This window comes from Heterocephalus glaber, unplaced genomic scaffold (genome assembly GCF_053883595.1).
Source record: "Heterocephalus glaber isolate CG9 unplaced genomic scaffold, H.glaber_assembly_v1.0 deba00001509, whole genome shotgun sequence".
Classification (NCBI taxonomy): domain Eukaryota; kingdom Metazoa; phylum Chordata; class Mammalia; order Rodentia; family Bathyergidae; genus Heterocephalus; species Heterocephalus glaber.
The window spans coordinates 530,512-543,301 of record NW_028258325.1 but is presented as its reverse complement, the minus strand read 5'-3'; the positions used below and the strand labels follow the sequence as shown (position 1 = coordinate 543,301).

Here is a 12,790-nt window from a genome sequence, read left to right as displayed (position 1 = left end):
AGGAGAGGGACAGGAACCTCTGCCCCATGCCTGATGCTCCGTGAAGACCTCCAGTCCCAGGTAAGCAGAGCAGGGGCCCTGGGCCACACTTGCAGACAGCCTTGGGCTCCGAAGTAGGGCACTGGCAACCCCACACCCGCCCAGCCTTCTGGCCGGCACCCTACCTGCACAACCCCGATGGCGATCACACACACACAGAACAAGAAGATGCCCAGAGGCACATCAGGGAAGGTCACCATTAAGGAAAACTGTCCAAAAGCAAACAAAATCCGAAAGGTTACCAGGCGCCCTGGCCTGGAGCTGGGGATGCAGTGAGCCTCCTGGAGCCATGCTGTGTGCAGAACAGAGAACCGTCTCAGCTGGGAATGGTGGCACGGCTGTGCGTGCGTGCATGTGTGTGTGTCCACACCCCCAAAGAAGCAATCCCACCCACTGCTTCAGGCCTTATTGTGAAAGTGTCTTCGAGTCTACACAGAATCCCCAGATCTGAATTCTCTGCGGTACACAGGCTGCAAACCCGTCAGTCTGACTGTGAACATCAAACTGAGTGTGAGTATCGGTGAGTGTGCACGTCAGATAGGAGTGCGAGTGTTGAACTGAGCATGAACGAATGCTCCCTTCCGCCCTGGAGGGACGGGGTAGGGGCCCAGTGCAGCAAGGCCTGCCAGGAGCTCGGGTGTCAGGGACCCTCTCCTCTGTGGTCTCTTTGGTTCCTCTCCTTTTTTCAGACTAGGTCTCACTATGTTGCCCAGGCTGGATTCAACGATCCTTCTGCCTCAGCCTCCCAAGAAGCTGGGAACAGTGTGCCCAGCCCAAGTGATCCATCTGCCTCTACCTACTCACCACCCTCGGCTTCCCCTCCTTGCAGCTCTGTGGCCTCAACCCTGAACCAGCTCCTGGCCTGCACTTCTGAGTGGGGACGGGGAGCGGCCGTTACCGTGTAAGGCAGGAGGGTGATGGTCATCATGCAGGCCTAGGGAGGAGGGAGAGAGAGGAGGGTCAAGCTCATGTGCCCTGGGACGGGGCACGGAATGGGGGCCAGGTGCCATGGGGACGGGACGGTGCCCATGGACACCTGTGCCCCAGCTCAGGATGGGCAGGCTGCAGGCTCTCCTCGGCCTCCCTAGGGCAGACCCGAGCTATGGGCCACATGGGCCGTGAGGGCAGCAGCACCTGGTGGGGTTGGTGGGAGCTTCCAGGGCCTGAGGAGCCAGAGGCTCTAAGGGAAACACATGGCCACATCTCTAACTCCTCCTGGGAGGGTCACATTACAAACCAACATCATTTGCAACAGGACACGAAAAACTCACCAGGTTGAGCAAGGCAAGTGTATCGTCTATCTTCCCAACAACCTGAAACAACCTACACAAGGTACAAACGGGAAGAGAGGGGCCATCGGTCAGAGGTGGCACCAACAGGATCAAGCCCACACTGTCACGGGTATTCCTAGTTACATCGTCACTAAAAGACGTCACTTTTGACCAAATATAAAACACTAGTTATCGAATGAAGTTCAGAAAATTCAAAGTCAGAACAACTTCCCTAAAAAGCACCTTCTTCATTCCACGTGCTCTCCTGTTGTTCGCTCCTGGCTTAAATGTGGCTCTGACAGAACCACTGCAGGTACAAATGTGTACACTGGGTAGTCCCGCGCATGGTGTTTCCAAAGCACCCCTGAAGTAGGCTCATCCTGTGGGACCAGGGGCTGGGGCCCAAGCTTTGGGCAGGGCCAGGAGAGGCACGGAGGCTGGGCCGGCCCAGAAGCTCTTAGGGTGTCCTCTGGCAGCCTGCAGTGTGCGTCCCTAGGGCTCCCTCACGCAGTTAACTTACTCTCCTGAAAATGCTCTCTTCCCACTCTTTGACAGGTTTCAGCATCAAACTTGCTCAAGTTGCCTTCAGCCAGGGAAAGATGCGAGCCTGGCTGCCAAGGGCCTGCTCCTGAAGTCTCCAGTGTGGCCCTTGCCCCAGGGTTTCCCTACTGAGGTCAGCCCTGGCTCAGGGCACTGCGTGCCTGCTCAGGGCTCACCGAGGGCTCAGCCTTCAATGAAAGCCAAACAGAGCCACCACCTGGGAGCCAGGAGCTCTCCTGGTGTCCCACCGAGCGGCATGACTATGCTCGCCGGCCAGCATCCTAGAGCGGGAGGGAGCACAGAGCAGCTCCACAAAGCCCTTCCGGCTCAGGTCCCACACTCGCTCTGCTGATAGACTGAACGAGTCACGAAGCTGGGCCAGAGCAGCCGGCAGATTCTGCAGCCACACAGCACTACTAGCCCAGGAGCCTCCAGATACCCACAGAGAAAAGCCCTCCCTGAGACCTGAACATGGGGGACCATGTCACCACAGGAAACAGCCACTTTGCTGAGAGCAGCATGTGATGCAAAATGTGTGCCGTTTTTAGCACAATGCAAACGCTTGGCAAGATCTGTGGCCTTTTCTGCTCCCCAGCATTGCCCGACGAGCATTTCCTTTTGACAGACGGTCTGCAGATGTCCACATCCACACTCTTGCTTGGGGGCCTCCTGACCCTGCTGCTGAGGCTGGCGGTTGGGGCCCTGGATCTTGAAGATGCTTTTCCTCCCCGGGCCAAAGTTCAGCCTCCCAGGGAGTGGGACAGGCTGGGTACTTATAGGGCCCTGGCCCTGCCAACATGCTCTGCTGCCCGTCCTCGCGGGAGTTCCCCTGGCTGTCACGCCTGTTAGGTGTGAAGGCCAGCGGAAGGTGCTGAATGGTTCAGAAGAAGGCCTGCCTGGGCACATGCATGTCCCCTCCACTGTCCCAGGACAGGGCTCAGCAAGAACCTGGGGAGAGGGTGAGGAGTGGCCGGATACCCCAGCCCTTCAGAGAAGCATGTGATACAGTGCAGGGCCTGTGGACACCCTGAGAGCAGTGGGCCCTGTGTGGGTCTGGCAAGTCCTAACTGAGCACTTCAAATTGGACAAGTCCGCCCCTACCTGATGTGTGCCGCCCAGGCCACCGTCACGATTAGAAACGTCATCAGGTAGACAGCGATCCTGGTGGCTAGAAGTTTCTGCATGCTCTTGTCAAACTCCTGGAAAAAAGGGCATCGCTGTGAGAACACAGTGACCCGCACATGACCCAGTGCCCGGCCGCCCTCTCCCTGTTTTGCCCAACCCCACTCCACCCCCAGTCACTGCTGCACTGCTGGGCAGGTCTCCGCAGAGGTCAGTGTTCTGGAGGTTCTTCAGCACCAGCTCCAGGGCAGAACCAGGCATACAGACGAGTCACGAGTGACCAGGCAGAGCAAAAGGGTCAGCCCTTGTGTGGCTGGAGGGACAGAGGAACAATGGGCACCGCTGCCCTTCAGAAGGTCCCTAATCCCCTATGTTGTCACCCTGAGGTTTGAGTTCCAACATGTGAATCTGGGAGTGACGAGAACACTGACAGCACAGCAGGTCAGACCTGGCACTGCCCGGGAAAGTGGTCCCACTCAGCATGGGGCAAGGTGCCCACGGAAGCCCACGGGGCCGCAGGTAGCACCTGCCTGCCATAGGCAACATGGCAACTTGCTGGAGTGGAGGGCATGGAGGGGCTCCATCAGCACAGCGCTCAGCCTTCGCCTCTGAGAAGGGCCTAACTCCCAAGCACCTTGGTCCACATGCACGTAGGTCTGAGTCAGCTACACTGCAGCAATGCTGGTGCTCTTCAAATACCACTGTGCTTCCTTAATTGTGGATGTTCAATGCTGACTGGTCTTCCCTCCCCCCAGTACTAGCGATTGAACCCAGGGCCTCATGCACACTATGCAATCTTATCACTCAGCCATGTCCCAGCCCTTTTTATTTTTTAATTAATTATTTATTTATTTGGTACCAGTGATCAAACTCAGGACCTTGTGACTGTGAGGCAGGCGCTGTGCCACTGAGCTGCATCCTTTTTTTTTTGAGACAGGGTCTTGCTATGTAGCCCAGGCTGGCCTTGAATTCACTATGTAGCCCAGGCAGGCCTCAAACTCATGGAACCCTTCTGCCTCCGTCTCCCAAATGCTGGGATTACAGGCATGCGCTGCCATGCCCAGTCTTGGCTTGTTCTGAAGCCCTCTACCACAGGAGGTGCCAGCTGTTTGGCACTCCCTCAGGAGGTAGCCAGGCCTCATCTCTTTCCTCTGGATATGTTTCGTGAACTCACAGGAATTTCCTGAGAACCAGTGAGGACCAAGAGAAAGCACCGAAAAGCCTGGGTCTCCCAGATGATGCAGAGGCGGAGGAGGGTGAACTGTCCCGCCAACTGAGCAGTACCTAGGGGGCAGCACATCCTCGCCTGGGCCTCACACCCTTGTGAATGCGCTCCAAGCCCACCCTGAGCCTGTGGTGAGACATGTGCCTCAAGACACTCAGACTTGCCCACCGTAGACTCCGCAGGTGCCACGTGCCCCTCAGAGCCGCTTTCCTGAATAGCACGGTCGACTCAGGCTGCTGTGGGCCCTGCACATGTCCCCAGCATCCCACACAGCCCCCAGACTGCAGCGTGGTATCCTTGCTGTTCTGTCGCATGATGCCCTGGTCAGGCAGGGGACAGCAAGGTACAGGTGTGCACCCAAGCACCTCCCAAAGGCAGAGCCACATGCACTGCTCTGATTCAGAAGTGCCACCAGCAAGCTGTCCATGACTGAGATGCTTTTAAACGTCCTTTCCATCTCCCTTCCAGGCTGGCAGGCACAGATGCCAAGGCAGATGTCCCCCTGGGGCTGAGGCAGCTCCCCCATCCCAATTTGCCCTCTGCCCACAGCACCACGAAGCCTACCCGACCCTACCCCGTTACCTGCTCTGGGGAGATCTCCGTGTGCGTCACAGGCAAGATCTGCAGGAACAATGACAGAGAAACAGAGACACTTTGTGGCTGGGCACCTTCGAAGGCAGTGGGGTTTGGGCTCAAGGCACATGCCGGGTGCTCCAACTCATCTGAGTAACTGGGGAAACTGAGGGTTCTGTGAGGGCGGGGGTGAGCTGAGGCAGACCCGACACTGACCATGACAGTGGCAATGATGGACAGCAGTGCATCGCTAAAGCCCAGCATGCGGTGGGAGCTCTGGGTCCCCTCCTTGGCATCCTCATCCCTCCTGCCTGGTGGCGAGTCTCCCTGGGCATCTGGCACCTGCCCCGTGCTCTGAGGCCCAGACATGGTAGGTTTGCTGCCGCTGGTCACAGAAGCCTGGGAAGGAGCACAGGTCTGAGCGTGGAGTGGCGCGCTGCAGGGGGCTGCATCCCTGGGCTTCTACCACCAGGAGAGCAGCTGGGCATGGGGAGTGGGCAAGGGACTCTTCCACAGTAGCCCCTCCAGATTTTGTAGCCTCCAGGCTAAGAGCACCGGCATCAGGCTCCACAGCTGAATTCTGTGACCAGGCAAGAGACTTGCTGTGCCTTAGTTTCCCCTAGAGAAGTAAGCAGTGAAGGAAGACAAGTAAGTGCTCAACACACCATGTCACCAAGAAAGGCCCCCAAGTCTCTGGGTTCAGTGGCAGGCTCTGCCCATAAGGTGCTTTTGTCCCAGGCAAGGAGATGCAGTGTGGGGCTCTGAGGCCACTTTAGAGCCACCCAGGGTGAGGAGCACACACAGCAAACTACCTGGCTACCCTGGCTCAGGGCTCCTGGGTGGTTTCCATGTCCAGCACAGGCCTGGGAAGACAGAGTGGCTGGGAGTCTGGGCCCTGGGCAGGAGAGATACCTGTGTCCAGGTGCAAAGAACCAAGTGCAGTCAAGGTAGCTGGCAGGAGCTGGCTGCATGGGGCTGAGCACCCTGCACCCCAACTGGTCGGGGCCAGGGGACACAAGATGGTCCAGCAGCTGCAGGGCACGATACAGGGCTCCACTAGGCAGTGTGTGCTGAGCCCCATGTACAACCAGGGGAGGGGCAGGAGTGTGGTGGGGTCACTGCTCAAGAGGTGACAGTGCGGACAGGTGGCAGTGGAGGGGTCTGGCAGCACAGGCCAGGAGCAGACTGGGAGGCAGCTCCTGCAGGTGGAGGAGGGTTGGGAGTACAGAGGAGCTGGGCCCAGAGATGGGCAGAAGGCTCCCCTGCCCTTCCTGACATGGAGAGCTGCCTATGGACTGTGGGCTGAGGAAGGCGTAGCCCAGGGAGGGAGGCAGTGCCTGCAGGGGGAGACTCAGGGCTGCAGCACATGGGCAGGAGGCTGGGCTGCCCAGGCAGAGGTCCTGGGCACAGGCTGCCTGTGCCACTGAGGAGGGGTGGGAGCAGGATAGGACACCCAGGGAGGGTGGCTTCCGGAGTGGTGGGTATGGCCAGAGCAAGCAGATGGCTCAGCTGGGGCCAAGAGGAGAGTGGACAAGGTCACCGAACCCAGCCAAGACAGAGCACAGGGACATCCCATGGTCATGCATCGTGCACACTCCTTCACATATCCGGCCACATGCCGTCAGTTTCCCCAGCAGGCACACAGCATTCCTGGTGCTGTGGCCTGTACCCGATGACACCTGAAAAGGGAGTGTTCTTTAGAGCTCCCCCTTGGGCTGACAGCTGATTTAGATTCTTAGATGATGGGGGCCTCAGAGGAACTCAAACCTCTTCAAAAGACAAGGAAGGCAGTTTTCAGGTATCAACATTTCAGATAACCCTCAAGAGAAACGCTGATGAACAGCATCATCACTCCAGGAGTCACCTCTCTGTGCATAAAAGGCATCCAGCCGCATCCTTGCAGCTGACACTGTGGTGGCGCTGTTGCCTTCTTGCCCAAAGGCCTCTTTCTTTTTATAAATTCTAAACTGTACCCGGACCCACATGGCCCATGCGTCTTGGCTGAATTCTTTCATTAAGGGCACAAAGAACTGAGGACCAGGCCGGGGATTCAGCTCAGTGGTTTGGCCACCTGCCTCGACACCGCAAGGTCCTGAGTTTGATCCCCGGTACCAAAAAAAAAAAACTGAAGACCAAGGAAGTGAGGGGCTGGTTCTTCACCATTCAACACCCAGGTTCCAGTGACAACCCTGTCGGACACCCTGTAGGTTCTGAGAGATGCAGACCGGGCATTCGTCAGCATACGGAGTAGCTTCCTGGCCTAAGAAGGCTCCCCCCCCGGCCCTGGTCTCGTCTGTCTTTCCCTGTGTCGTGCTGCACAATTATGCAGTCTTTCACTTAGCAATACATGTGTGGTCTCCCGGAGCCCTTCTGTGTCTTGACAGCTCGTTGACTTCTACTACTAGACAATATTCTATTTCCTGGACCTATCACACTTCATGCATTCACCTTCTGAACATGCTGGCCACTTTCAACAGTGTATTTTGAAGTTCCTAATTTTAACTTTTACTATTTGGGATTGAACTTAAGGCCTTGGCACTGAACTACTTCCCTCGCCCTTTTTAAACTTTTCACTAAGTTTCACTAAGGCGCTAAGCTGCCCAGGCTGGGACTGAACCTGCGACCCTCCTGCCTCAGCCTCTGAGAGTGCTGGGCCGCAGGTGTGGACTGAGCCTGTCTAAAGTTTATAATTTTGATGAAGTCCAGTTTTATCTCCTCTGCTGGTCATACTGTGGTGTTATATTTTAAAATCTCACACATTAAGTTTTCTTCTGTAAGTTTTATAGTTTTAGATTTATGACCTATGTTGAGTTTTTATGTATGGTAAAAAGTATGGATTATGGCTCATTTTTAAACACATGGCTATTTTCCCAGTATCATTTGTTGAAAAAACAACCCTTTCTCTAATGAATTACCTTTGCTCCCCTGTTAAGATATCAGTCGGCCACATACCTGCACCCTTATTTCTGGACTCTTCCGTGCACCTACTTGGGTAGCTTTATATTTATTACGGTGGCTGTACAATGCTGAAGTTATGTGATATAAGTCACATAATTTTGTCCTTGTTCAAAGTTGGTTCCACTGGGCCGGGGATTTAGCTCAGTGGTTCCGCCGCCTCCCTCAAAAGCCCAAGGTCCTGAGTTCAATCCCCAGTAGCAAAACAGACAAAGTTGTTTCCACTATTCCAGCTCTTTCAAAGACCCTAACAAACTTCAGATTCAGCGTCAATATCTTTCTTTTCCTTTGAGGTGTTAGAAATGGATTCCAGGGCCTTATGCGTGCTAGGCAAGCACCCCACCACTGAACTACATACATCCCAGCCCGTGGCGTGCCGATTTCTATAAAGAAGTCAAGGGGGAATGAGATTGGACTACACTGGATCTGTATATCAAGCTTAGAACTAATGTCCTAGCAATACTGAATCTTTCAATTCATGGGTAAGATCTATCTCTGCATTTACTGAGGGTTTTAATTTCTCAGTAATTTTTTTTTTGGTGCTGGGGATCAAACTCAGGACCTTGTGCTTGCAAGGCAGGCGCGGTGCCACTGAGCTACATCCCTGGCCCTCAGCAATTTTTCTGTAGTTTTCAATGTGTAAGTCTTGACCATCTCTTTTCAACTTTATTCCTAGTCTTTCACTTTTTGACACTTTGTAAATGATATTTTTTCTATTTTCAACTCCCAGTATGTTGCTAGTGTACAGCAACAGAATTGATTTTTGCACATTTATCTTGTATCCTACAACCTTGCAAAACTCATTAGCTCTAGTAGCTCTTTCCTGTAGATTACATCTGACTTAAACAGAGCAAATGCTCTCAATTGAAGGGGATTCTGCCTCCCTAGGGGAGGCAAACATTTGGAAATGTCTGGAGACATTTTTGGTTGTTACACATGGTGAGTATGTGACTGGGGGAGGCCAGAGGTGCCAAACATCCCCTAACACACAGGGCAGCACTTCCCACCAGCATGTAAGAATGCTCTATCGGGCCAGGGATTTAGCTCAGTAGTTCCGGCACCTGCCTTGCAAGCGCAAGGTCCTGAGTTCAATCCCCGGTAACAAAAAAAAAAGAATGATCTATCCCAGAACGTTGAGTGCCATGGCTTACTTTCAAGATGAATGTTGTTTCTTTTTCTTGCCTCATTACACTGGCTACAATTTCCAGTTCAATACCAAGTAGCAACATCAGACAGCCTCAGTTTGTTCTTAAACTCATGGGTAAAACATTCAGTCTTATTATTCTGTATGAGGATTGCTATGGATTTTTTTGTTTTTGGTACTGGGGATCAGACTCGTGACCCTGCGCTTGAGAAGCAGGCGTGGCACCACTGAGCTAAATCCCTGGCCTGATAACTATTAGTTTTTCATAGACAGTCTTACCATGTTGAGGAAATGTAATTTTACTCCCATTTCGCTGTTTTGCTTTGAACTCAGGAATGGATGTTGGATTCTGTCAAATGCTTTTTAAAATAGCTCGAGAGGATCCTTTTTGTTGTTTGGTTCTTTTGACACAGGGTCTCACTTTCTAACCCAGGCTGGCCTCAAACTCAACAGCAATCCTCCTGCCTCAGCCTCCCAGGTGCTGAGATTACAGATGTGTACCACAACATCTGGCCTGATCCATTTTATTTTTCACTCTTGTGAATTTTACTATTCATTTTTCAAATACAAAGCCAACTTTGCATTCCTGGGACAAATCCCAATTGGTTGTCACACATTACCCTTTTTTAAATAAGCATCTCTTATCCAAAATGCTTGGAACCAGAACTCAAGATTTGAATTTTTCAAATTTTCGAGAATTTGAATATACTTTATCAGTTGAGCAGTTGGCACTTAGAAGTTTTGGATTTTGGAGAACTTTGTATATTTGGATTAGGGATGCTCAAACTGTAGTGTTGGCTTCCATTTGCTTAAAAATATTTAGAAGAATATTTGTTACCTATGTTCATGATGTTATAGTTTTCTTATACTGTTTCTGTTGTTATGAGTTGGAAAAATATTTCCTTCCTTCAATTTTCTGTAGAAGTCTGTATAGGATTGGGATTATTTTTTAAATGTTTGGTGGGCCTCCCAGGGAAGAAGTTGAAGTTGGAGTCTTCAAGAAATTTTTTTTTTTTTTTTAGATAGGGCCTCATTATGCAGTGCAGGCTATTCTTGAATTTACTACGTAGCCTGGGTGGAACTCAAACTCATAGCAATCCTCCCTCAGCCTCCCAAGTGCTGGAATTACAGGCATGCACCACCATGCCCAGCCTTCAAGGGAAAATTTCAAACTATAGAGTTAGTATTTAATAGGTAGAGAGCTATTGAAGTTACCTATTTCTTGTGTGAGCTGAAGTAGTTTGTGCTTTCAATGAATTAGTTTTTAGCCTAAATTGAACTTATTGGCAAAATGGCACTGTAACATTCTATCTTCTTAGTAGTGTCAAATCTCATTCCCAATAGTGTTAATCTTTATCTTTTTCATTTCTTGTTCAATGTGGCCAGACTTTCAGTGTTACTGATGACAAAGAATCAGCTTTGTGTCACTAATTTTCTTTCGTTTTTGTTTTCTATTTCACTGACTTGCCCTTTTTTATACCTTCTTACATTTACTTTGGGCTTCATTAGCTTTTTTTCTCATTTCTTAAAACAATGGTTGCCGATATAATACCTATCTTTTAGTAATTTTGAAATGTTGTATTTTCATTTTTATTCGGTTCTAAATACTATTTTTTTTCTTTGATCCAAAGGGAATTTAAAAGTGAGCTCTCAATTTCCAAGTATTCAAAGGATTTTTTATGTTATTAATTTCTAATTTAACTCACTGTGGTCAGTGAATATACTCGATAGCCCTGAAGATGACCTAGCTTAGTAAATGTTCTTTATGCTCCGAAAAAGTTTATTCTGCTATCACTATAGGAATTATTTTATAAATGCTCATTAGTTTAAGTTGGTTGATAATATTTGAGTCTACTATATGCTCAGTGATTTTCTAGGTACCTGTCATATCATTTAGTCTGTGTTTTGAGTAACGGTCTCCTTGCATAGTTCAGGATGACCTTGAACTCATTACATATGGGGTCACAGGCATGCGCCACCATGCCTAGCTCTGTCATATCATTAACAAAAGAATATTCTCCAACTCTCTCAACCTCCAACTACAATTGTGACTTGTCTATTTCTCCTTGTAGTTCTATTAGTTCATGTATTTTACAATGTTGTGGTCAGGTGCATATTTAGGATTGGTATACGCTTTTGATGAATTCATCATTATGAAATTAAGTCTCTCAAACTTGGTGATTTCCCTTGCTATGACATCTACTACAGGGGAATCAAGACCACAGATTCAGTTTTAGATACGTGGATATATGTGCGGTGAGGTATCAAATAGTTCGGGAAAGAAGCCTGGAGATGCAGATTTTGGTTGAGATGGTGTTGTTATATATTTACTGTGATGCCAGCAAAAATACTCTATAAATATTTATGAAAATGTCTGAGTAGGTTCTAGTTTCCAAAGCAATTACAGCACTTAGAAACTTCCATTTGGGGCCGGGGATGTAGCTCAGTGGTTCTGGCACCTGCCTTGCAAGCACCAAAAAAACCCCCAAACCTCCATTTGATCCTAGGTCATGCAGTATGAGTTCATGGCCACAAACTCTATCATTAGCTTTCTAGTGAGTTGTTCAGGTTTCTCACAATGGCTGTTTTAGGTCTCTTCTGAACTGCACAAGCCTTAGGGTTCCTGCCTCCCCTGTTACTTTCAGGAGATGCCTTCTTTTCCTTATCAGAAACCAGAAGTCACCAGAATTCCTTGTTTCATTCCAATAAACACAAAATGCAACCTACAACTGCAAGCCATTTTTCCTCCTTCCCTCTGTTCAAAGAAAGTGCTTTTCCTACACCCTAGTATGCTCTGAATGCCCGTGCTCCTATCTTGAGGGCCCGTACTGATTATACCTCTTTTCTGTACCAGTGAGCCTTCTCTTTGCAGGCTACAGCCCATCTCAGAGTACCTGGCCCTTCAAGCCCCACACTCTTCTCCGCACATTTCCCCCGTCACCTCCATGTACTATCTCTTATTCCTCCACTGTGACCCACAGCGTCCAACCCACCGCTGAGATCAAACTGCGCTTGGTAAGCTGCCCATGAGCTCGCTGTCACTAAGTCCAACGTACATCTTTTTATCCTTTTTCTATTTGACTTTGAAGATAGCGGGTGTCAATCTGCCTCAAGAGATTTGGGGTTTTTTCTTTCTTTCTTTTTTTTTTTTTGGTACTAGGGATCAAACTGGGGACCTTGCGCTTGCAAGGCAGGCGCTGGAACCACCAAGCTAAATCCCCGGCCCTTCAAGAGATACTTTTTAAGCTTGAAATCCTGGGAAGTTAGGGCTTTAGGATCCACTCTGCACTAGGGACCAGGTCGGCAGGCGCAGGGCTGCGTCTTACCTCGAGGGGGAAGCTCTGGGTGGCTGCTGGCAAGCGGGGCTCTGGATCCTATTTCGCTAGATGCGACTCTGCAACACAAGCTAGAGAACTGGGCTTGTCAACATTTAAACTTTCAGCCTTTCAACAGATGCAACGAGTTCATTTTCAGCCCCCACCCTGGGCGGGCTAAGAAGTAAACACCTGTGTGTGCAGGTCACCTAAGGGGCATCCCTGGTGACCGGCGATAGGAGCCCTCAGGCTGTCCAGGCCTCCCTTTACCTTGGGGCATCAGCGCCAGCGGCCTCGGCTCCTGGCAGCCCGTGGCGCGGCCGGGCCGGAGGCGACAGTTAAACAGCGCTGCGCGCCCAACGCCCGCGACGTCCGCGCCACCGAGGAAGGCAGGACTTCGCGGAAGGAGACTGAATGCCGGGGCCGGCGGGCGCGTGTCTAGGCCGGCGCTCTGGGGCCAGCCGCCCACATGAGACGCCGGCGGGCGGGTAACGACGGGGCTTGCGACCTGCACGGGTTACCACTGCCCCTCTGCGCACCTCCGCTCTGGTCTGCGCCGCCCGCGAGCAGCCGACGGGAAGTGAGAAGCGGAGCGCCCGGCGCTCCG

The 12,790-nt window shown here is 51.1% G+C and overlaps 1 protein-coding gene across 15 annotated transcripts in view; it reads right to left on the bottom strand.

The window, feature by feature from the left end:
• Positions 1–12,790, bottom strand: part of Tmem175 (transmembrane protein 175) — a 17,586-nt gene extending 4,796 nt beyond the window's left edge. Inside the window, exons 1-8 of one of the 15 annotated variants that reach the window (XM_087187178.1) lie at positions 12,454–12,790; positions 12,196–12,275; positions 4,987–5,169; positions 4,780–4,818; positions 2,952–3,049; positions 1,311–1,362; positions 844–973; positions 165–331 (exon numbers count right to left, since the gene is read on the bottom strand). In XM_087187178.1, coding sequence (XP_087043304.1) covers positions 165–331; positions 844–973; positions 1,311–1,362; positions 2,952–3,049; positions 4,780–4,818; positions 4,987–5,139 — 639 coding nt within the window. In that variant the 5' untranslated portion in view covers positions 5,140–5,169; positions 12,196–12,275; positions 12,454–12,790. The other 14 variants (XM_087187184.1, XM_087187173.1, XM_087187176.1 and 11 more) reach the window with 14 other exon arrangements.